A 24101-nucleotide genomic window follows, 5' to 3' on the forward strand; every position below is an offset into this window, starting at 1 on the left:
CCTATTGCTAAGTAAAATTAGTCATTCTGAAATGACTATATCCTGTAAGATCCCAACTATGACATTTTGGAAATAATAACACTATAGAGACAATAAAAAGACCAGTGGTTGCAAGGATAGGAAGGGGGAGGAAAGAAATAAGTGTAATACAGGATTTTTAGAGCAGTGCACCCATTATATACTGTATTTTATAGTAGTGAATGTATGACATTATGCATTTGTCAAAACTTACAGAACTGTACAACACAGCGTGAACCCCAGCATAAACTAGTAACTTTATTAAGACTGGCTCATCGGTGTTAACAAATGTATCACACTAATAGAGATGTTAACATGGGAGGAGGAGAGGGAATATATGAGGACTTCATACTTTCTGCTCAAGTTTTCTGTAAATCTAAAACAGCTTTAAAAAATGAAGTCTTTTAATTAAAAAAATTTTTTTTTGGTTCTGGCCGGTGACTCAGTGGCTAGAGCAGCGGCCCAGCATATGGATGTCCTGGGTTCAATTTCTGGTCAGGGCACACAGGATAAGTAACCATCTGCTTCTTCCTCCCTTCCACAGCCAGTGGCTCAACTGGTTTGAGGATGGCCCCAGGGTGTTGGGGAAGGCTCCATTGGAGCACATTGGCCTCAGGTGCTAAAAAATAACTTGGTACTCCAGTATCAGCCCAAGATGGGGTTGCAAGGTTGATGCCGGTTGGGGTGCATGTGGGAGTCTACCTCACTATCTCCCCTCCTCTAACCTAAGAAAATAAATAAAAAGCAATAAAAAAAGTGAGCTCAAAGGTGTTTGTATTAAGTGATGATATGGTATCTGTAAAAAGTAACCTCTTTACTGCTGCATTAGTGAACCTCATAACCAGCTGCATTGTAACATATCATTAAACATTTGTTGGCCATAGCTGTTTTTCAGTGGTTTTAGGGGAAACAATGACTTTATAGGATTCAGAAAACCCAAAAGCCTAAATTTGTTAAACCCTTAATTTTGTCTATATACTTATTCAATAGTCTGAAAAACAAACAGTATTACAAACTATAGAAATTCTATAGCGTATCTAAATTATGGTCTTTGATTCTGAGTAAATCCTATTAAATTTTTTTTTTTTTTTGTATTTTTCTAAAGTTGGAAATGGGGAGGCAGTCAGACAGATTCCCGCATGCGCCCAACCAGGATCCACCCGGCATACCCACCAGGGGGCAATGCTCTGCCCATCTGGGGCGTCACTCTGTTGCAACCAGAGCCATTCCAGCGCCTGAGGCAGAGGCCATAGAACCATCCTTAGTGCCGGGGCCAACTTTGCTCCAATGGAGCCTCAGCTGCAGGAGGGGAAGAGAGAGACAGAGAGGAAGGAGGGGGGGGAGGGGTGGAGAAGCAGATGGGCGCTTCTCCTGCATGCCCTGGCTGGGAATCAAACCTGGGACTCCTGCACGCCAGGCCAACGCTCTACCACTGAGCCAACCGGCCAGGGTTAATCCTATTTAAATTTTAAGAAAGTTAACTGCATATCAAAAAAAAATTTTTGTTTTAAAGTGAGAGGAGGGGAGTCTGACCAGGCGGTGGTGCAGTGGATAGAGTGCCAGCCTGGGATGCTGAGGACGTGGGTTCGAAACCCCGAGGTCAATGGCTTGAGCACAGGCTAATCCAGCTTCAGTGTGGGCTCACCAGCTTGAGTGCGAGGTTGCCAGTTTAAGCATGGGATCATAGACATGACTCAATGGTCACTGGCTGAAGATCAAAGGTCACTGGCTTGAGCAAGGGGTCACTGGCTGGGCTGGAGCCCACTGGTCAAGGCACGTATGAGAAAGCAACCCATGAACAACTGAAGTGGTGCAACAAGTTGATGCTCATCATCTCTCTCTCAAATAAAAAAAAAATAAAGTGAGAGGAGGGAAGATAGATTCCTGAACGGGCCCTGACCCAGATCCACATAGCAACCCCCGTCTGGGGCTGACACTCGGACTAACTGAGCTATCCTCAGCACCCAGGGCTGATGCTGGAACGAATAGAGCCACTGGCTGAGATGGGAAGAGAGAAAGAGAAGAGGGAGAGGGAGGGGAAGAGAAGCAAGATGGTCACTTCTCCTGTGCCCTGACTGAGGATCAAACCTGGGACTTCTGCACACCGAGCCGACGCTCTATCCACTTCAAGGCTTCAAATTTTATTTTAATAAAATTAAGGACTGCTTCTGCTTTAAAAGAGATTTCTTTAAATGTAAGGCCATTTTTTCTTATGCTACACTGGACATAAAACATATTTGCTCATAATCTGTAGAAAATGCTTGTATTATAAAACTCACAGTCTTTAATAATTTTTTAAAACCAATATGCCAATCTTCTTCAGATTGATAAACTCACCAGTCTATCCAGAAATGCAACTTGATCCCACAGTTGAAATGCTTTTTTCTATAAAAATTGGTACACATAAAATGTTTTAGGTATTTACTTCCTATTCAAAAGTTTTCAACTTCCAAAACATAGCAGTACAATTTAAAAACTTGTTTCTTTAAATTTTTAAAAAATTAATTGATTTACAGGAAGAAGGAGAGAGAGAGAGAGAGAGAAACACTGATTTGCTGTTCACCCATTTGTGCATTCATTGGTTGGCTCCTATATGTGTCCTGACTGGGGATCAAACCCACAACCCTGGTGCATTAGGATGACATTCCAACCAACTGAGCCAGGACGATAAACTTTCACTGTTAATAGCACATTTCCATCTCTGCTTTTTTTTTTTTGAAAATTTTTATTTATTCATTTTAGAGAGGAGAGGGAGAGACAGAGAGAGAGAGAGAGAGAGAGAGAGAGAGAGAGGGAGAGAGAGAAAGGGGGTTGGAGCTGGAAGCATCAACTCCCATATGTGCCTTGACCAGGCAAGCCCAGGGTTTCGAACTGGTGACCTCAGCATTTCCAGGTCAACGCTTTATCCACTGCGCCACCACAGGTCAGGCATTCCATCTCTGCTTTTTGCAAGTAATGGAAATATATTAGATGTACATCAGGAAATAGAAGTATGATTTAAATTTTTAATTTATTCATTTTAGAGAGGAGAGGGAGAGACAGAAAGAGAGAGAGAGAGGAGAGACAGAGAGAGAGAAGGGGAGAGGAACTGGAAGCATCAACTCCCATATGTGCCTTGACCAGGCAAGCCCAGGGTTTCGAACTGGCGACCTCAGCATTTCCAGGTTGACGCTTTATCCACTGCGCCACCACAGGTCAGGCCTAGAAGTATGATTTAAATGAACACAATAAGGGCATAATTTATAAACGCATAACTTTAGTCAAACTTTGTTGTACAACAAAAAGACTAATGGCTTGCTTGGTCCAATTAGTATTAAAAACAGACTGTCACATATATATATATATATATATATATATATATATATATATATATATATACACACACACACACATATACATGAAAATAAACATTTTGTTCTGGTTATTTCATGATCTTCAATAAAATAGAATAAAAAGTAAAGTATTACATGTAATAACGTTTTTGTAAAGATTTTTCTTTAGATGAAAATTCTAAAGCAAAGGATGTGATAATCTTAAGAAAGTAGCATGAATTAATAAGGTTAATAAATATATTTTGGCAAATTGAGATGTTAGGTGGCTCAAACTCTATCAGATGCTCCTCTCATCAGAAGAGGATGCTGTAAGTGTCTATGAAGCAAACTGAGGAGGAAAGAGATTGTTTTTGGTACACCGGCAGTCTTTCCCATCAGTAATTGGCTTTTTAAATAATTAGAAACAGCTTAATCCTGAAAAGTTACTGCTAGATGGTTGGAAAGAACTATTATTAGACTGTGAAAATTTCTAACACAAATGCATTGACAAACAACATCACTCCCAGCCTAAGACTTGTTATCAAATAGAAATGTTCCCTATGTTGGTTTTAAAACACAAAAAAATGGGAAAACACTAAGTATCTCAAAAATGAAAATACGAAAAAACACCTCAAAATTCTGAAAAGCACATGATCAACATGATTTACTTTAGCTATCTAAAAGTATGCTTCTTTTATTCCAAAAAAGTCTATTTACAAGGTATGCTTACATGGCACGTTAAAAGACATGTATCAAGGGTTAATAAGTCATTATAGCAGTTTTATAAAGATTCATATTTTTTCAAATATTAGTCATTATTAAAAAGATTTAAAAGGCTGTAAACTGTGATTGCCGTGAGAGAGCACGTGATCTTAGGGGAAGAAACATCTCACTAGAGTTTCCACAAGTTCCTTCTTCTAACTGCAGCTCTGGGGGCAGTGGAGGAGCCCCAGGATCCCCAGGCCTGGGAAGTGTAGTTGAAGAGAAGGTAGGAGTTTCAGTTTTGCCTACTTCTAGAACAGGCAAATTCAGAGATGAATTAGTAGAGAAAAAGAAGGCTGTGCTGGATTCTCCTTCTGGATGGTACATGATAGTGGATGCTCTCTGCTTTTCAGAGAAATTACTCTCATCTGAGTTTGATCTAGAGAGGTTGTTTGTAGCTCCATCTGGAAAAGGCTCACAGTTGCTCCCTTTTAGTCCTACAATGAAATTATTCAAATGTTAATAAAAAAAAAAAAAGTAACCAAAAAACTCCAAAATTGAGTCTATGCCTATCTTGTAACTTTTTAAACAATTAAGAAACATTTTTTTAATTTATTGATTTTAGAGAAAGAGGAAGAGGGAGGGGAGAGAGGGAAAGGGGGAGGGAGTGTGGGAGACAGAGAGAGAGGGAGAGAAACACTGATTTGTTGTTTCACCTGTTTGCACTCATTGGTTGATTCCTGTGTGTCCCCAACCGGGGATTGAACCCACAACCCTGGAACATCAGAACGACACTCCAACCAACTGAGCTACCCAGTTAGGGCCCATCTTGTAACTTTTTAAAGATTATAAACTAGTTACCATACAAACAAAACTTAAATAGCAATTTATAAATTTTCATAATCTATTTCACATTTCATTTTCCTTTCCCTACAAATATGAAATGTAACTATTATTTACATTTTCTAGATAAGAAAATAGTCTCAAGGAAGCTAAATGACATGATATAAAATCACTCAATTTGTATACTTATATACTTAACCACTAAAGGGCCTGGGAAAAATAAAGTAGCCCTGAAAGTTTTTCATAAAATAAATGGCTTTCACAACTAATATTCTTTAGCATACTGGCACAAAAAAGCATTACCTAATAGAAACAAAATTTAAACAGGGAATATGCTAAAATTCTATAAGTTAATTAATGCCAGTTGCTGAATCCGGAATCAGAGGGTGTAAGAAGTGAAAGGGATTTTAGAGATCATTTGGGGTAGACTCTCACTATTAGAAATGAGAAAACCGAGCTGCAGAGCAGTTAAGCCATGCCCAACATTCCAGGACTATTTCATGGGAAAGGGAAACTTAGATCCCAGGTCTCCTCTCCACATTAAATAATGTCCTGGTTTCAACCTATTTACTTAAATGATGGTGGTTGTTCTGCCCAAAGATTTTTACCATATCTGAATGATACAGTCAACAACTGGTCTCACTATAGAAAGACTAAACACAAACACAGTTTATCTTTCTGTTAGGCTTAGCAAATATTCAACCTATAACTATCTATAGATATAGGACCTTCTGAGTTGACAAATTTTATGTAAAACCTGCAAAGTCTGTAAAGCACATTTCTTTTTTCTTTTTTTTTTTTTACAGAGAGATGGATAGACAGGGACAGACGGACAGGAATGGAGAGATGAGAAGCATCAATCATTAGTTTTTCGTTGCGCATTGCAACACCTTAGTTGTTCATTGATTGCTTTCTCATATGTGCCTTGACTGTGGGCCTTCAGCAGACCAAGTAATGGGAGCCAACGACCTTGGGTCCAAGCTGGTGAGCTTTGCTCAAACCAGATGAGCCATGCTTAAGATGGCGACCTCGGGGTCTCGAACCTGGGTCCTCCGCATCCCAGTCCGACGCTCTACCCACTGCACCACCGCCTGGTCAGGCTGTAAAGCACATTTCTATGTCATTTTTTTCCACTAGTTTTTCAACTTCACAATACATTCAGCACTTCTGTTCCATGCTATAGAAACTATTTTCTTAAGTATGGCTCAAAAGGGGAAACTCCCAATGTGTTCCAGCATGGACTCACAGTGAGCTCCTTAAAGTTGGAGCCCTAAGTTACTCATTTCTGTATCCCTAGAACCTAGAATAGCTGGAGAGCTGTATCATGTTCACATTTAACTTAAGTGCTCTGGAGAGAGACAGAGGGGAGATGGAAGTTTCGAGGGCAAGGAGGATTTAAACTATATAGGCAAACAACATTTTTCTTAAAATTTATTTATTTATTTATTCATTTTAGAGAGGAGAGGGAGAAAGAGAGAGAGAGAAGGGGGGGAGGAGCTGGAAACATCAACTCCCATATGTGCCTTGACTAGGCAAGCCCAGGGTTTTGAACCGGCAACCTCAGCATTTCCAGGTCGACGCTTTATCCGCTGCGCCACCACAGGATAGGCTTAGGCAAACAACATTTTAATCAATGCGTGTGTGTGCTCCAGGGTGAAGGTGAAAGAGAGAGGTGAGCTGGCCATTCCCTTCTTCAATCTCAGTTCCCATGACTCTCTCATTTTACCAGACTGAGTACAACTCTGGTGTTTAAAGTTATCTATAATTTAGCCTGACCTGTGGTGGCGCAGTGGATAAAGCGATGACCTGGAATGCTGAGGTTGCTGGTTCAAAACCCTAGGCTTGCCCGGTCAAGGCACATATGGGAGTTGATGCTTCCTGCTCCTCCCCCTTCTTTCTCTCTCTCTTTTTCTCTCTCCTCTCTAAAATAAATGAATAAAATCTTTAAAAAAATTTTAAAAATATGAAAGTTATCTATAATTTACAGAACATGATTCTTATAAACACTGCCACTACTTCATCTTGTGATCAACTGGCAGGAGAAAAACTATCAGAGTCAGGATTTATTACAATACTTTGCCTACATACTATTCCTTATGTATTATGTGCATTTTCCGGGGTTAGATTAATTTGACATTCTGCTACTTTAGAAACAAACCCCTATGTAGACTGGAACTTTGTTACTGTTAAATTTCCTATAAATGATATTATTAAATGAATATAAATACTGAACATTGAGTGATATTCCACTTTTCCAATGTAATGATATTCTATAAGGTTAAAAACGCAAATGAATGTAACTCTGAAGCTTAAACTTTTCAGTAAAAGCAAAATGATCACTTCTTGGTTTTCTTTTACATTTTACTTTTAAGAGCATTGTTACATTTAAATTAACTCTTGGTTACCTAAGATATTTACCTTTCAGATGTTCTAGTTTTATATTCCGAAGTTTCAGCACTTCATCCGTAATCTTTTGTATCAGAAAGTTCTGTGTTTTTTCTCGACGAATAGATTCAACAAGGGTATCTAGTCCTTTGGGGTTTTCTTGTAAGTAGTCTAACAATTTTCCAGCCCTTTTTCTACTTGATGTTCGGCAAGAAATTTCTTCAGTGTCTTCTCTACTTAGTATTTTTTTTGCACGTAGATGATCAAAATGTCTCTCAGCTATGATTTTTTCACACAGATATACACGCAAATTTTCTAAAGCCTGAAAGACATAAAATGTGCTTCAATGTTATTTTTAACACCTAAGGAAATCACATGGTAATCCATTAGGAATCTTAACTGGTGGGAGAAGACATCCTAAAGTCAGGAGGTTCAGGTTTACTAAAATGCATCCTATTGCCTGACCTATGGTGGCGCAGTGGATAAAACACTGACCTGGAATGCTGAGGTCGCTGGTTCAAAACCTTGGGCTGGCCTGGTCAAGTCACATATGAGAAACAAATACTACAATTTGATGCTTACCATTCCTTCCCCACTTCTCTGTCTCTCTAAAATCAATAAAATCTTAAAAATAAATATATAAAATGCATATTATTAAGATAAAGGTCCAAGCAGACAAAAGTAGGTTCTAGATTAGACATATCCTCACAGCTTCTGTCCTGCTCTGGTCTCATTTTCACACCTATAAACAAGACCACACTATTGAAAAGAGCAGCCACTGTCATCCAGAGGGCCAGGGTCCATGGAAATAGGGAAGTCTGCTGAGGGCCACCTTTGGGGGTAAAGATGAGAGCAGAAGCTTCCACATACTTTAGTTAATATTTATCAAGGAGCCAGGATTAGTCAGGACCAGAGAGGATAACTTAGTGAGAGGTCTCATATCATGTAACTTTCTCATGTTTGTTAATTTTCCATCTTCCTACAGTAAAATCACTTAAAAACTACCCACTATACTATAATGGCCCATAATGTATCTATATTTGGAGTCAGTTGCAAAGACAATAACTCAAGTAAGTCAGTGGTAAGAAAGGAGGTAGTTAGATGGGGGTGGAGAAATGAAACCTGAAGGAATAGTGAATGGGGGAAGAAATTAAAGAAACAAAGAAGAAATCACAACAAACAGGCCTAGATCTGAGAAGTAGCTTAGGGGGCTTTATTAGCAGAAAAATGGCCTGGGTCCCAATAAGTAGCATTAATAGTCCTATTTCAGTGACTGCATTCTAATTCCTCCATTTATTTTATATGTTATCATGTGTAACTTAACTCCTCTGTGCCTCAGTTTCCTCATCTAAGTGTTATGAGGAATAAATACATGTCAAGTTCTTAGGAAAGTGCCTGGTACATACAAAATGATCAATAAATGTTAGTGATAGTGACAATGATAATTTAACTCACATTTATAATGATGAGCAAAAGGCAACGGAAGATTTTAGAAATACCCTAGTATATGGCGGCAGAAAAGTTGGCTAGGTGAAGGGTTCCTATAGTTCTCAGTTTGCTGAACCCCCACATTGATTTACTTATTCACACAACAAACATTTCTTATATCTAATACTTTAAGTACTAAGCATGCAAAGATCAACAAGACTTGAATCCTGCTTGCAAAGGGCACATGCTCTGGTTGGAGAATATATATTACATGTAAGCCAATAATTTTAAGACAATGTGATATGCTCCAGGAAAAAAAAAGACTGTTGGCCAAGTACTGGGGAAGTACAAGTAAGCAACTGACTCAACCTCCAGGACCTGGGAATTTTACAGAGGCTACACTTTTGCTAGAGATATGAAGGTGCACAGTGGGGAAATACTGAGAAGTCTGGGGCAGCTGGAACAGGCTGCATGTGATAGGGTGGTAAGAAATGTAGTTAGGAAGGAAAATTGAATCATGGAGGAATTTTTATAACAGTTGAGGAACACACATTTCCTTATAGCCAAAAGAGTCATCCAAAGTTTATAAATAAGAAGCAGTTAAGAAAAGTTTTACAGAGAACGAGGAGGAGCAAAAAGTGGGGTCAAAGGAAACAAATTAGAAGATGCTGCAATACCTTACATATGTTGAGTGCATAAACTGAAGCTGTGAAGACAGAGAGACAGACTAGATTTAAAAGATAAACTCCTTGAAAAACCTCATCGTTAATTATACCACCTATACACTGATGATCCCCAAATTCTGTATTATTTTTAAAATTTTAAAATATTTTTTTCCTTTTTATTGAATTTATTGGGGTGACACTATTATACAATGTCATGGGTTAACAAAATCATACAGGTTTCAGGTGCACAATTCTACAACCCAGCACCTGTACACTATCTTGTGTGTTCACCACCCTGTCCAGTCTCCAGTGATGATTCCCAAATTTGTGTATGTGATCAAGACTTTCTCCACCTAGACCTCCCAAAGATACTTCAAATTCAGGATGTCCAAAAACAAATTTATCTCCCCCTATTCTTTTCCTCTCATGTTCCCAACTCACTTGGGAATACCACACCCATCCAATCATGCTACAGACTTACAACTGAACCTTGACTTTTTTCTCTTTCACTCACTTACCAAGACCTGCCACTCTACCCCTTATATTTATATAATCTGCCCCTTCACTTCACCTCTATTATTAGCATTACTCTAGTTCAGGTCCTTGTGATATACTGCATGGACTGTTAACAATGGACACCTAGCTATACTTCCTACTCCACTGCTCCCCCTAAAACTTCTCCTTTACTCTACAAGCTCTTACAACTCTTCAAGAGAAAACAGAAACCTGGAGTGTTATATAGTTAATACTGAAATGTCATCAGGTAACTTTTTAAAAATTTAACACTGTGTTCTACTCTTGACTTAAAAGCATAAATTTCTTCAACAATGGCAGAAGAGTAGAGAAGTTAATTAAGAGCATGGCTCTGGTCTCAGACCGACCTCAGTTCAAATCTTGAATCCGCCATATACTTCTGTGAGAGTTGGGCTAAGTTACTACCTTTCTAAACATCCTGATCCTTACTGACAAAATACTATTCCTTACTTTGGCGGACTCCTAGGAGGACTAAATGGGACAATGAATATAAAGGCTTAACAGTCTGTGATACACAGGAAGTGCTCAATAAATAATAGTTATTTGATACTGGCAGACAGGGCACTTCACACTATGGATCTGTCACCTCTATGGTCCTGGTACCTTATGCTATACCTAAAACTGCTGTTTGTCACTCTGTATTTCTTTACATTGTTACCTTTGCCTTGTTTTTTCTTCTCTATACTCCAAGTCACTATTCATCCTTTAAGAATCAGGACAGTGGTCATCTCCTTCAGGAAGCTTTACCTAAACTCTGCAGAAAAAGTTAGGCACCTTCTCCTCTGTCCTTGCAGTACCCTGTGTATGCATTTCTCTCTCTCACACACATCAGGACTCTACTTTCCGTCTCCCAATTCATTCCCAGACATTCTCATTCTGTCCTACTACTCTCCTCAAAGTCACCAATTGCCTCCTTAATGTGAAATCTGATACTTTTTAGTCATCTTACTTCTCAGCAGCATGGACACAGATGACCACTCCTTCCTTGAAATACTCTTTTCTTGTCTTCCTATATTATACAACACTATCCAGGCTTTCTTCCCATCTCTATGGCTATAACTTCTCACTTTTCAAAACTCTTCTATGATCTCCTTCTTCCCTTCTAGTTTGCAACTTCTAGGTGAACTCATTCAATCTCACTTGTATACTGCTCACAAAAATTAAGGGATATTTTATAGCTTCATATTCATTTTAAAATATTCCCTAATTTTTGGGAGCAGTACATTTCCAGCTTAGATCTCTGACTTTCAGAGTTGTTGGTCAAGTTGCTGATTTGACATTTCTAGTTACTAACCTGATTCTACTCCAGGGGTCCCCAAACTGCGGCCCCCTGAGGCCATTTATCCGGCCCCCACCGCACTTCTGGAAGAAGCACCTCTTTCATTGGTGGTCATTGAGAGGAGCACATTGACCATCTCATTAGCCAAAAGCAAACCCATAGTTCCCATTGAAATACTGGTCAGTTTGTTGATTTAAATTTACTTGTTCTTTATTTTAAATATTGTATTTATTCCCTTTTTTTTTTTTTACTTTAAAATAAGATATGTGCAGTGTGCATAGGGATTTGTTCATAGTTTTTTTTTAAATTTTTTTATTTATTCATTTTTAGAGAGGAGAGAGAGAGAGAGAGAGAGACAGAGAGAGAGAGAGAGAAGGGGGGAGGAGCTGGAAGCATCAACTCCCATATGTGCCTTGACCAGGCAAGCCCAGGGTTTCGAACCGGCAACCTCAGCATTTCCAGGTTGACGCTTTATCCACTGCGCCACCACAGGTCAGGCCATAGTTTTTTTTTTATAGTCCGGCCCTCCAACGGTCTGAGGGACAGTGAACTGGCCCCCTGTGTAAAAAGCTTTGGGGACCCCTGTTCTACTCTCTACCTAAACTCCCACCACATTCACTCCATCATCAAGGCCTATCATTTTTATTTCACAAATACATCTGGAATTCTGCTCCATTCATTTCCACTGCCTTTACCCAGATCCAAATCACCATCCTCTTTCAACTATATAAATTCTGAGTCTCTTCACTGGTGTCCTTCCTTTCACTTTTACTGTCCTCAGTACATACAACAGGCAAAGGAATCTTTTAAAAATATAACATTAGGAACCTGGCCAGTTAGCTCAGTAGTATAGCATCAGCGGGCATGTGGAAGTCCTGGGTTCAATGCCTGGTCAAGGCACACAGGAGAAACACCCATTTGCTTCTCCACCCCTCCCCCTCACTTCTCTCTCTCTTTACCCCTCCTGCAGCCATGGCTTGACCGAGTGAGTTGGACCCAGGTACTGAGTGAGGATGGCTCCCTGGCCTCTGCTTCAGGCTCTAAGAACAGCTCAGTTCGGAGCAATAGAGCAACACCACAGATACACGGAGCATCACCCCCTGTGGGCTTGCCAGGTGGATCCTCATTGGGGCAAGGGCAGGAGTCTGTCTGTCTCTCTGCCTCCCTTCTTCTCACTGAATTTAAAAAATACACATATATATATAAATAAATATATAAAATCTTCAATAGGTCCCTTCCACACTTGGGGGAAAAAAATCCAAAATTTTACTACCATCAGTAAGACCCTTCATAATTTGGGTCTAGCCTAAACTTCCTAACTTCCCCTCAGGGAACCTTCTGCCTCTTCCAATTTCCCCAAGTCACCAAGATCTTGCTTGTATTAGGTCCTTTGCAAATTCTGTTCTGCCTAGAATGCTCTTCCCCCAGTTCTGTCATATTCTTCAGGAACCACTTTAACTGTAACCTTTTCTGACTATCCTATCTCAAGTAGATGCCCCTGTTTTGTCTCCTTAATAGTACTTACCATAATTTGTAATTATACATTTATTTGTTTTCATCCCTAATGACCTCCATGTTTGAAGCTGTCAAAACCCAGCTATGTTCCATTCTCCTCTGTATACCTTAAACTTAGCAGAGTGCTAAGTAGATAATTAGGGATGAATTTTTTTCTTTTTTTTTAAATTTAGTGCGAGAGACAGGAAAGAAGAGATGAGAAGCATCAACTTGTCGTTGCAACACTTTAATTGTTCACTGATTGCTTCTTATATGTGCCTTGATGGGAGGGGGGGAGCTCAGCACTGGCTGAGCCAGTGCCCTTGGGCTCAAGCCAGCAACCCTGCGCTCAAGCTGGTGAGCCAGTGCTCAAGCTGGATGAGCCTGTACTAAGCCAGGGTTTCCAATCTGGGTCCTCAGCATCCCAGTTCTATACTGTATCCACTGCGCCACGGCTTGGTCAGGCGGATGAATGTTTTGTAGTTTGTAATTATCATTTTATGTCTATTGCCCTCCTAAGAAACCAAGCTCTTTTCAAACTAGGACTGTGTCTTAGTTTTAAATTTTTGAACTGTTGGATTCAACTACAGTATCAGCCTCACAGCAGCATGTAACCCATATTAACAAAACTGAACTGAATTCAACCAAAAAGATGAAGTAAATGACTTGCTGGGGCAGAAGGGAAGGAAGAGCATAGTGAAGAAGGATGGGTGATAGTATACTATTCATCAGAGGACAGAGCAGAAATATAAAGCAATTTTGGGGGGAGGAAAAGTTCAATATTAGACAAGTGAAGGAGAAATCTGCAGGATGTAAAAGTGGATTTCCAGCAGATATCTGAAAATAAGTGGCTGTAGTTGAGAGCGAAGGAAGTCCAAATATGTGGGTGAACATTTAAAAACCTTCTAAGGTCATAAACCATTTTGAAAATATCGTGACAAAATTTTTTAGAAAAATATGTGCACATACTTTTTTTTAATAGACCTTGAAACATGTCCATGATTCCCCAAGGTTATGAACTTCTGACATGGTTGTAAAATGAAACCATGGAGATGAATAGTATCAAAGAACTCAGGAAAAAGTAAGGTTTGGAAGCCATTCTTTGCATCTGTGTTTGTGTACAAGTTTTATACTCTCCGTCTTATAACCTCTCACTGCCTGTTTTATCAGCTGTAAAATGGGAATGAAAATGCTCTATGTTGTAAACATTAAATGGGAAGATCCTAAATTGTGGGACACAGCATTTAGAACATAGCAAGTCTAGCTCTTGGAGTTCACGGCTCACTAGCACACATCTTGAGTAAGACAGCACTCACGTATTATCAATGTCCCAATCGTATCTCAACTAGAACTTAAAGCAAGGACCTGTAGTTTTTTTTCTATTTGGCCAGACCAAGGGACAGTACTTTCCATAGAGTAAATGATCCATAAATATCTGCTGAATGAGGAAACTAAGGCACTAGTTCCAGTTATGCCCAGTTTCCTTCTGCTAATGAGTCCAATAGTAATCATGAGTACAACATAATAAACCTCACGGGGGAGAGAAAAGGAGGGGATTTGAAATAGATGAACATCTGAAGAGCTGTTGTCCTGTCCACTTCACAAAGACGATTCTGTAAGTTTTAAGCCAGAACATACTTCATATCGAGTGCGTGTTTTTAATTTGAATTGATATAAACTATCGTAGTGGCTGGCACTCATATAGGTCTCAACCGGCAAAACAACTAAAGGCATAAGAAAAAAAAAGCGCCGAATCTCAACAAAGCCATTGTTTAAAAATATATATTAAGATTTTTTCTGCAGCATGCAAGCAGAATTACAAAATTTACTGAATATTTTCAACGTTTGCTTGTAAATTATTTACCGGCTACCTGTATTCATCCCCCTCCCCTCAATTTAACTATGTGGGCGTCTGCTTACTAGGGGAATTCCAGGTTGTGCTTTCCGCTGCTGCGCTTCCCCCTAGCCGCTTTGCAAAGGAGTTTCGCATATCTGCACCTCTGCTCGGGCTCCTGTGTCTGGTCGAGCCTCTGCTCCAGGTTGAGCCAGCAGGCTGGGGAATTGGGACTCCAGGATGAACATGAGCCTTCGATCCCTAACAAGGCGGCTCCAAAGCGCAGGGGGAGGACACAACCTGGGGATAGGTGAGGAGTGGGCAAGAAGCCGACTGCGAAGAAACGCTCCACTGAAGAAGGTTTCAGCCACCCACGCCCTGATTTTAGCAAATTAAAAAGTCGATCAACTGGTCGCGGGGCCGGGGAGAAATACTTGCACACAGGCCGCTCGGGCGTAGGGCCCCAGGCGCCGCGGCCCGCCCCTCCCACCCGCAGGCTCCTCCCCCGACCCCGACCCAGGTTCCGACTCCAGGTTTCCGCTTTCCTCCTCCGCCGCCAACTGCAGCCCGCCCCCAGCCCGCGGGGCGCCTGGGCGAGAGAGGGCTACTCACGTCCTTCTTCACTTCAGTCAGGTCCTCCTCGGTGAGCGACAGCGCAGCGGGCTCCATGGCGCAGGCGGGGGATGGCGCCTCTTCCGGGTCCGGGAGCTCCGGCTGCGCCGCCCCACCTAAACCGGGGGCTTCGGCCTCGGTAGGAGGGGCGAGAGGCGGGGTCGGAGGAAGAGCGCTGCCCCTTCGGAAGCAGAAAGGCTCGGGAGTCAAACCGTAGCACTCCCGGCCCTCCCTCTAGTCTAGGGCGACAGCGATGCACACCTAGGAGTCCCGACGCGGCTCTCGGAACCCCGCTCCTTCCCTCTCCGGGAGGCTGGACGCAGGTGCCTTTCCTCGGTGAGGCAGGGCCACAGGCAGAGCCCGCCCCTTCCACGCGGCAGCCAATCAGTGTCAGCCCTCGGGCCCAATCCGTCCCTGCCCCCGGCCCGATCCTTTCAGGCGTGGCTCCGCCCACAGCCTCAGGGCTGCGTGTGGCTGCAGTTAGGCCTCCCGGAAAGGAATCGTTTCCGTGGGTGGAACCCGTCGCTTCTTGGCCTTTGGGCACTCCCGCCTTCGCGGACTGCTCTCTGGTGGAGTTTAATCTCGGCAGGCCTGTGCTTTTGGGTTCCTCCCCTCTTCCCAGACCTTGCCCAACAACTTCCTGTTGCAGTGTTTGCTCAATCAAGTCTTTAAATTATTTGCTCTCACGCAGACACGCACAGCGTGTACACAGACGCACACACAGCCTGACTGCGGTGCCATTTACAATCCCATCCTTTAACATCTAATTTAACGTCTGTATTTTTCATCTGTGTAATGAAGCAATGTCTACCTCAGTAGGGCTGCGGTGAGAATTAAATATGATAAACGTTAAGTTTCTAGAGGTACTTGGCACACATTGTGCACTCGGTTTATTTATTATCTTGTATTACTCAAACACTTATGTTTTACGCGTCTTATACTGTAAGAGTTCTCCCATTTTACTGAGGGAGACTGAGGAGCACACAGCTATTTCCAGGATGGTGTTCTATTACAGGTGTGTATGAAGCAACAAGCAATATGGGTGAGGGACCCTCAAAAGAGGGCCTTGGGGCCCAGCCGTTGTTTGGACAATATGCTAAATAAACTGGAAAAAAGCTAGATGGCATTTGAAATTACAGAATTTCAAATTAAAGTTTGTAGATTAAAATGATAGGAATACTAAAGACAAACTTGGGAACCCCAATATTTAAGGGAAGAGAAAGCAAAAGAATCAGAAAAGAAAAATATTGCCAAAGCCACGCCAATGTATATTGATCACAACATTGGCATTCTGCTTTTAACATCCACATTATGTCATATATCTTTTCCCACATTGGTATGCAGTATTTTTTCTGATTGCTTCATCTTCTGTCACCATGGTATTACCCAATTTACTCAACGATTTGTTTGTTCATTTCACAGATATTTACTGAATGTCAGCTAAGTGTCAGACATTATTCTAGGTACTTGAGAAAACAGCTGTGAACAAAATAGGTATAGTTCTCTTTGCTTCTGGAATTTAAATTCTAGTGTATGTGTGTTTGGAGCAGGCATATAGACATTTGAAAAATGTTACATAAGTTATTTATTATGTTAGATGATAACCAGTAAGAGAAGCAATAAAACAGAAAAGTAGGGTGAGGCTTTATGGAGAGGTAACGTTTAAAATATGATGGTTAATGAAGACCTCTCTGAAAAGGAGAGATTTTAGTTACCACCTGAAAAAAGTGAGGGAATGAGCCATAAGGACACATGGAGAAAGAACATACGAGTATAGAGAACAGACAATGCAAAGGATTCAGTGTGGCTGGGAAGGACCTGAGGTCCTTGTTTTCCACTGTAAAAGTTTACTCTGACATTGTTCTGAGTCATATGGGTTCACTCTGAGTCACACGGGAAGCCACTGGAAGGTTCTGAGCAGAGAAGTGACATGATCCGATTTATGATTTGAAAAAGAGCACTTTTACTTTTGACTTGAAGGAAAGGAGGATGGAAGAGTGAAGACCAGTTAGGAGACTATTTCCATTATGAGCCCTGAGGACATGGTGGCTCAGAAAAGGTTGGAAGCAGTGAGGATGGTGAGGAGTGGGGAAGTGATTTCATTTCCTTTTAAAAAGATCACTCTGGCTGCTGAGGAAAGAGTAGACGTAGGTGTAAAGGAGGAAACAGGGACCAGCTGGTGTTGACTGTAGCTGTGGTGAACACTTCTCCATGGTTACCTTGTTATTCCCAATTTTTCATTGTTAGAAAACATTTGTCCCCCAATTTTTTTTTTTTTAGAGACACAGAGAGAGTCAGAGAGAGGAATAGATAGGGACAGACAGACAGGAACAGAGGGAGATGAGAAGCATCAATCATCAGTTTTTCCTTGCGACACCTTAGTTCAGGGGTAGTCAACCTTTTTATACCTACCACCCACTTTTGTATCTCTGTTGGTAGTAAAATTTTCTAACCGCCCACCGATTCCACAGTAATAGTGATTTATAAAGTAGGGAAGAAACTTTACTTTATAAAATTTATAAAGCACAGTTACATCAAGTTAAAGCATATAATAATAATTACTTACCAAGTACTTTATGTCGGATTTTCACTAAGTTTGGCAGAATAAATCTTTATAAAACAACTTACTATAGTTAAATCTCTTTTTATTTATATGATACTTTGGTTGCCCTGCTACTGCCCACCATGAAAGCTGGAACGCCCACCAGTGGGCAGTAGGGACCAAGTTGACTACCACTGCTTTAGTTGTTCATTGATTGCTTTCTCATATGTGCCTTGACCGTGGGCCTTCAGCAGACCGAGTAACCCCTTGCTCAAGCTAGCGACCTTGGGTCCAAGCTGGTGAGCTTAACTCAAAGCAGATGAGCCTGTGCTCAAGCTGGTGACCTCGGGGTCTCGAACCTGAGTCCTCCACATCCCAGTCCAACACTCTTTCCACTGCGCCACCGCCTGGTCAGGCTATCCCCCAATTTTTTACCTACATATTCCCCCTGCATAATTTTTTTTTGGATTATCATTTCTTTTACATAAACTCCTAGAAGCAGGAGTATAGACACCCAAGGAAATTATTATTTTTTGTCTTTTCATATATATTTCCATAGGTCTCCTCCATGTGTGGAAGTGAACTGTGTTTTGCTGTAACTATACCAGCTCTGCTGATGAAGGAGGCGATTCAGAACCCATTAAAGCAAAGGGATTTAAACGATGCCAATTTGATAACACCCATTTTGGCCCGGCCATTGTGATGTTGCTGTTCAATTACTGTTCTGTTCTATATTTTATTTTATTTTATTTTATTTATTTTAATTTAATTTTAATTTATTTTATTTTATTTTATTTTGTGGCTTTTTTTTTTTTTTTTTTTTTTTTTTGAGAAAGGGAGAGAGAAACGGGGGTGGGGAGAGAAGAAGGAGAGAGAAGTATTAACTCATTGCCTCACTTTAGTTGTGCACTGATTGTTTTCATACATTCCTTGATGGCTAGGTGAGGGTGGGAACACTCAGGCTGAGCCAGCGAGTACTTGCTCAAGCCAGCGACATTGCACTTCAGGCCAGAGGCCCTGGGATTACGTGGAGGATGCTGCACTCAAGCTGGTGTCCTCAGTGTTCTGGGTTGATGTTCTATCTACTGCGTCACACACATCCTACATTCATTACCAAGATTTAACAAATATTTATATTTTGCTACATTGGTTTCTGACATCCAAATATTAGTGGCAGACATCTCTGATCCTTGAGCCTTCTTTCGTGACACTTCCTATACATATGACTTTCCTGGTCATTGACCATCATTTCATTTCTGATACCTCAAACCTTCTTCCATCATAGGTATTCATTTTTTCTTTTCATTTATTCAGCTAAAAATTTGTGTCTGCTGTGTGTTGAAATGGGAGTTATGGAATAAGGTGCAGCTGAGTAAGGAGCTTAGCAATTTTTAACAGCTGTAAATTTGAGTTTGTTTTTGAGGACATGTCTCAATGTTCCCAAGTCAAATTGTGTCAAAGCAGCCATCTCTGAATGTCGTGTGCCCATCACAGAGCTAGTTCATGGCCAACATTGTAGTTCCTGCTTTTTTCTCCCCCTAATGTATCATATTTCTTTCATAAGCAGGACCAGGCTATAATGAAGGTTGGGCATATTTTCAAGAAAATAGTCCTGCCCATTCTTTTTTTTTTTTTTTGTATTTTTCTGAAGCTGGAAACGGGGAGAGACAGTCAGACAGACTCCTGCATGCGCCTGACCGGGATCCACCCGGCACGCCCACCAGGGGCAACGCTCTGCCCACCAGGGGGCGATGCTCTGCCCCTCTGGGGTGTCGCTCTGCTGCAACCAGAGCCACTCTAGCGCCTGGGGCAGAGGCCAAGGAGCCATCCCCAGCGCCTGGGCCATCTTTGCTCCAATGGAGCCTTGGCTGCGGGAGGGGAAGAGAGAGACAGAGAGGAAGGGTGGGGTGGAGAAGCAAATGGGCGCTTCTCCTATGTGCCCTGGCCGGGAATTGAACCCGGGTCCCCTGCACGCCAGGCTGATGCTCTACCGCTGAGCCAACCAGCCAGGGCCAGTCCTGCCCATTCTTTACCTTACAATAATTCTGCCTCCTTCCCATCCTCTCCATCCCCACCTCCCAACTTCTAGGAGCATCATCTGCCTCCCAGTGTGAAATACGAGGCATCTTATCAATATACTGTGAAGGACACAGTTTAGGTGCTGCAGACTTAAGGCAGCATATCAATGGTTAAGAAGGATGTTGGCACTTGACAGACCTAGTCTGGTATAATAGTTCCCTAGGGCTGCCATACAAATTACCACAAACTGGGTAGGCTTAAAAGAACAGAAATTTGGCCATGAGCAAATAGCTTGGTTGGTGCATCATCCTGACAAGCCAAAGTGTGGGTTCCATCCCCGGTCAGGGCACATATAAGAATCAACCAATGAAGCAAGCATGAATGGCTGGAACAACAAATTGGTGTTTCTCTTTGTGTCTTTCTCCCTTCCTCTATCTCTAAAAATCAATAAGTTTAAAAGAACAGATTTATGCTCACAGTTTTGGAAGGCTGGACTTTCAATATTGGTGGGGCCATGCTCCTTTCCAAAGGTTTAGGGAAGAATTTTTTTTTTAATTTTATTTTTTCCACTGATGACAGAGAGAGAGAGAGAAGTATCAACTTGTTGTTCCATTTAGCCATGTACTCACTGGTTGCTTTTCATATGTGCCCTGACCAGGGATTGAACCCATGAATTTGATGCACCTGGATGACACTCTGTCCACTGAAGAAACTTCTTGTTTCCTCCTAGCTTCTGGCGGTTGCCAGCAATCCTTGGTATTCTTTGGCTGTGGCAGCCTAACTTCACTCTCTGCCTCCATCTTTACATGTCCTTCTTTTCTGTTTTTCTCCTATATCTCTGCTTCCAAATTTTCTTCTCATAAGCACACTATCATTGGATTTATGGCCCATTTATTTCAGTATGCCTTTATCTAACTTGATTTAAAGATACTTGTAATGCTGGTGGCCGTGGCCAAACAGGTCCACATTGGATTCAGGCAGATGGTAGAAAAATTGTGGACCTAGAAAGCATTGGGCCATTCCATTTAATAAAGTCTCACAAAGGCGGACAAGCACACAGGTAGGGGAAACCGCCTCTCAGGAAACAAACAGCAAAATGGCCTCTCACAGTGGTGGTGAGCAGGCAATCTATGCATCCACAATCCCCCATAGAGAGCAAGCACCCATAGCCTTATATAGGTTATGCACACGTGCCTCTGCCATGTACACAGGCGCTAATCAAAGTGCTTGCAGCTGGTACACCAGTGAGCGAGCCTAACACAACTGCCCCACAATACTATTTTCAAATAAGGTCATACTCTGAGGTCGAGTAGACATGAATTTTGGGAAGACACTGTTTAACTCAGTACAGTTGGAGTGTAGATCTGCCAATTATTCACTGTTTGACCTGGGAGCATCTAATAAGCTTTCAATAAAGACAGCTATTATAGGAATGCAGAGGAAGAGAATAAGAAACTATTTCTAACTGATAACATGGAATGGGTGTTGTAAAGCCGGTGGCCGAGGCCAGGCAGGTTCATATTGGATTTGGCAGATGGTAGAGAAACCGTAGAGCTGGGAAGCATTGAGCCATTCTGTTTAATCGAGTTTCACATCAGCAGACAAGCACACAGGTAGGGGAAACTGCTTCTCAAGCAAAGAAAAACCACTTCTCAGGTGAAGAAACAGCAAAAATGGCCCCTCACAGTGGCGGGCAGGCTACCTGCCATCCGCAAGCACCCCCCGTCCCACGCAAGCACTCATAGCCTTACACAGGCCATACACTGGAGGCGCTGCCACACACACACACCATCAGGCAAAGTGCTTGCAGCCAGTAATCGAGCGAGCAAGCCTAACACAGCTGCTTCCACACAGGTGTGTTTAAACTGAGCCATAGGATTTTAATAGATGGAGCTTAAACTGCTGTTTAATGATTTATTCCAAAATTTCCTGCCAGATACCAGGTACTGTAGTGAATTATCTTCCAAGTGATTGTGAGTTATAAATGTCCGGTAAATAGTTGGAGGAAAAAAGCAGCGAGTTCTGAGACAGTCACTCCTGGATTTTAATGGCAAAACGGTATGTGGTAGAATTCAGATCATTTCCGCTCAGGGACTTTGTGAAGACGTGAGGTGGCCCTGCGCCTAAGAATGGCTCCCAGGAGGGTGTGGGGAGGTGAGCGTTGGTTTAGCAAATGCTCTGAGGACATTTGCAAGAGCACCCGAAGACTAGGACATTGTTGGGGCTGATGAGGGACCCTAAGAGAAAGGATCATTCCCTCTCCTTTCCTCCTAGAAGACTGTTGGTTTGGAGAGCAAGTATAGGAATTTAGTATTAGATACAGACTTGCATGATTATGGACAAGGTGCCCTGAATATTATTAAAGGGAGGCAATAAACCAGAGGCAATATCCCAGTCTTATAGCTGCCTAGGAAGAAATAATCACTAACAATTTCTTTCATACCTACTTGAAGCCTAACACATTACATCTACTATTGCAATTTAATCCCTATAACAATCCTTCCAGGTGGGCTTTATTGCCCTCACCTCACAGATGAGAAAGCTGAATCTTAGAAAACATGATTTGCCCAAAGCCACTCCTCTACCAAGTAGCAGAATCAGGATATCAACTGCCTCTGTCTGATAACAAGGCCATTTTTCTTTTTTTTTTTTTTAAGTATATTTTGGTTTGGTATAGTATTCTCCACTAGCAGTTTTGGGGTTTTTTTTTTCCTGTATTTTTCTGAAGTTGGAAACGGACAGACTCCCACATGCGCCCAACCGGGATCCACCCGGCATGCCCACCAGGGGGCGATGCTCTGCCCATCTGGGGCATTGCTCTGTTGCAACCAGAGCCATTCTAGCGCCTGAGGCAGAGGCCACAGAGCCATCCTCAGCGCCCGGGGCCAACTCTGCTCCAATGGAGCCTTGGCTGCGGGAGGGGAAGAGAGAGACAGAGAGGAAGGAGAGGGGGAGGGGTGGAGAAGCAGATGGGTGCTTCTCCTGTGTGCCCTGGCCGGGAATCGAACCTGGGACTCCTGCACGCAAGGCCGATGCTCTACCACTGAGCCAACCAGCCAGGGCTGGCCATTTTTTCTTAATTACTAGCAGTAGGCTGAGTAATTGCTTCAGGGAATAGTAAATAAGATGAGTTAGGACAGTGGTTTTTTCAACCTTTTCACACTTGGGGACTGGTGACCTAGCCCTCGAGGAAACAGGCAATGCATAAAGTGTTAGCTCCTTGGGCATAACAGTGCAACACAGTACAAGCTGGTGCTTGATTTCCAAACTCCACTTGTACGATTCATTAAATATTACAAAAGTTTATTTGAATGCTTTTTGTCTATTGCGTATGTTTGTAAATGCTCTGCATGGTGCAAAAGATTGTTCAAATGAGCCTACACGTTCTAAAGATATGTAAGACAACCTTAATAGTATTTTCACTGATGAGACAGGCTGATAAGTAGCAATCACCCTGAGCATAAGTGAATTCAACTAAGATCATTGGGTCTATAATCTTCACACAACATCAGGTGGTTAACTCTTTCGTGGACTGGCATGAAATTTCTGGCAGATCAGCACCTGTCCGAGGATTGGTAGTTAAAAAACACTGAGTTAGGATTCTCAAACAATCCTTGGGGCAAAGCAAAAGGTACAATGCATTCAGGTCTGTTTTTTGTCCCTGAGGTAGGAAAAAGCAAAGCCAGAAAACTTATCATGGGACTTTCCAAACTCCCCAAATGTGGAAGAGAACACTCAAGATTGCAGGACTGGGAGCTCTCTGGCTCTTGATGGTCCCTGAATTGCAGCTTTATAAGGGCATACTGCCAAGATGGATTGGACCTCCTGCTCCAGGCCTAGAGATGCAAGTGATGAAGCAGGATTCCAGAAAAGGAGCATCAATATACTATAATTATGCTGAAGCCAAAGCTCAGGAACATAGTAAGAGGACTTAATCACTATAGTTCTGGTGAATGAAGAGGTGGTAACAAAAGAGTTTTCCATGAGTTCAGAGGTTATACTGTCAGATGGCACCTCAGGGTATAGGAGTGTAATGCCAGTGGCTGAGGCCAGGCAGGTTCACATTGGATTTGGCAGATGGTAGAGAAACTGTGGAGCCAGAAGGGGTTGGGCCATTTCGTCTAATGAAGTCTCACAATGGCAGACTAGCACACAGGCAGGGAAAACCACTTCTCAGGCAAACAAACAGCAAAATGACCCCTCACAGTGGTGAGCAGGCAATCCGTGCATCTGCAATCCGCTATTTATTTATCTCTTTCTTTTTCTCTCCCTTCCTTCCTCCCTCCCTCCCTCCCTCCCTTCCTTCCTTCCTTCCTTCCTTCCTTCCTTCCTTCCTTCCTTCCTTCCTTCCTTCCTTCCTTCCTCCCTCCCTCCCTCCCTTCTCTTCCTTCCTCCCTCCCTCCCTCCCTCCCTCCCTCCCTCTTTCTTTCTTCTT

The 24101-nt window shown here is 42.1% G+C and overlaps 1 protein-coding gene and 1 non-coding gene across 2 annotated transcripts; both read right to left on the reverse strand.

The window, feature by feature from the left end:
- Window positions 1–256: 256 nt before the first annotated feature.
- Window positions 257–15552, reverse strand: BCL10 (BCL10 immune signaling adaptor). Its single transcript, XM_066376691.1, has 3 exons — window positions 15106–15552; window positions 7293–7581; window positions 257–4528 (listed from the first exon to the last, which is right to left on the reverse strand). The coding sequence occupies exons 1-3, from the start codon at window positions 15160–15162 to the stop codon at window positions 4158–4160; spliced, it is 717 nt and encodes a 238-aa protein (XP_066232788.1). The 5' UTR covers window positions 15163–15552; the 3' UTR covers window positions 257–4157.
- A 7101-nt stretch (window positions 15553–22653) lies between these two features.
- On the reverse strand, window positions 22654–22729 carry TRNAA-UGC (transfer RNA alanine (anticodon UGC)). Its single transcript has one exon. It is a non-coding gene; the product is annotated as a tRNA-Ala (tRNA).
- Window positions 22730–24101: the final 1372 nt, after the last annotated feature.

Source organism: Saccopteryx leptura, chromosome 3 (assembly GCF_036850995.1).
Source record: "Saccopteryx leptura isolate mSacLep1 chromosome 3, mSacLep1_pri_phased_curated, whole genome shotgun sequence".
Lineage (NCBI taxonomy): Eukaryota > Metazoa > Chordata > Mammalia > Chiroptera > Emballonuridae > Saccopteryx > Saccopteryx leptura.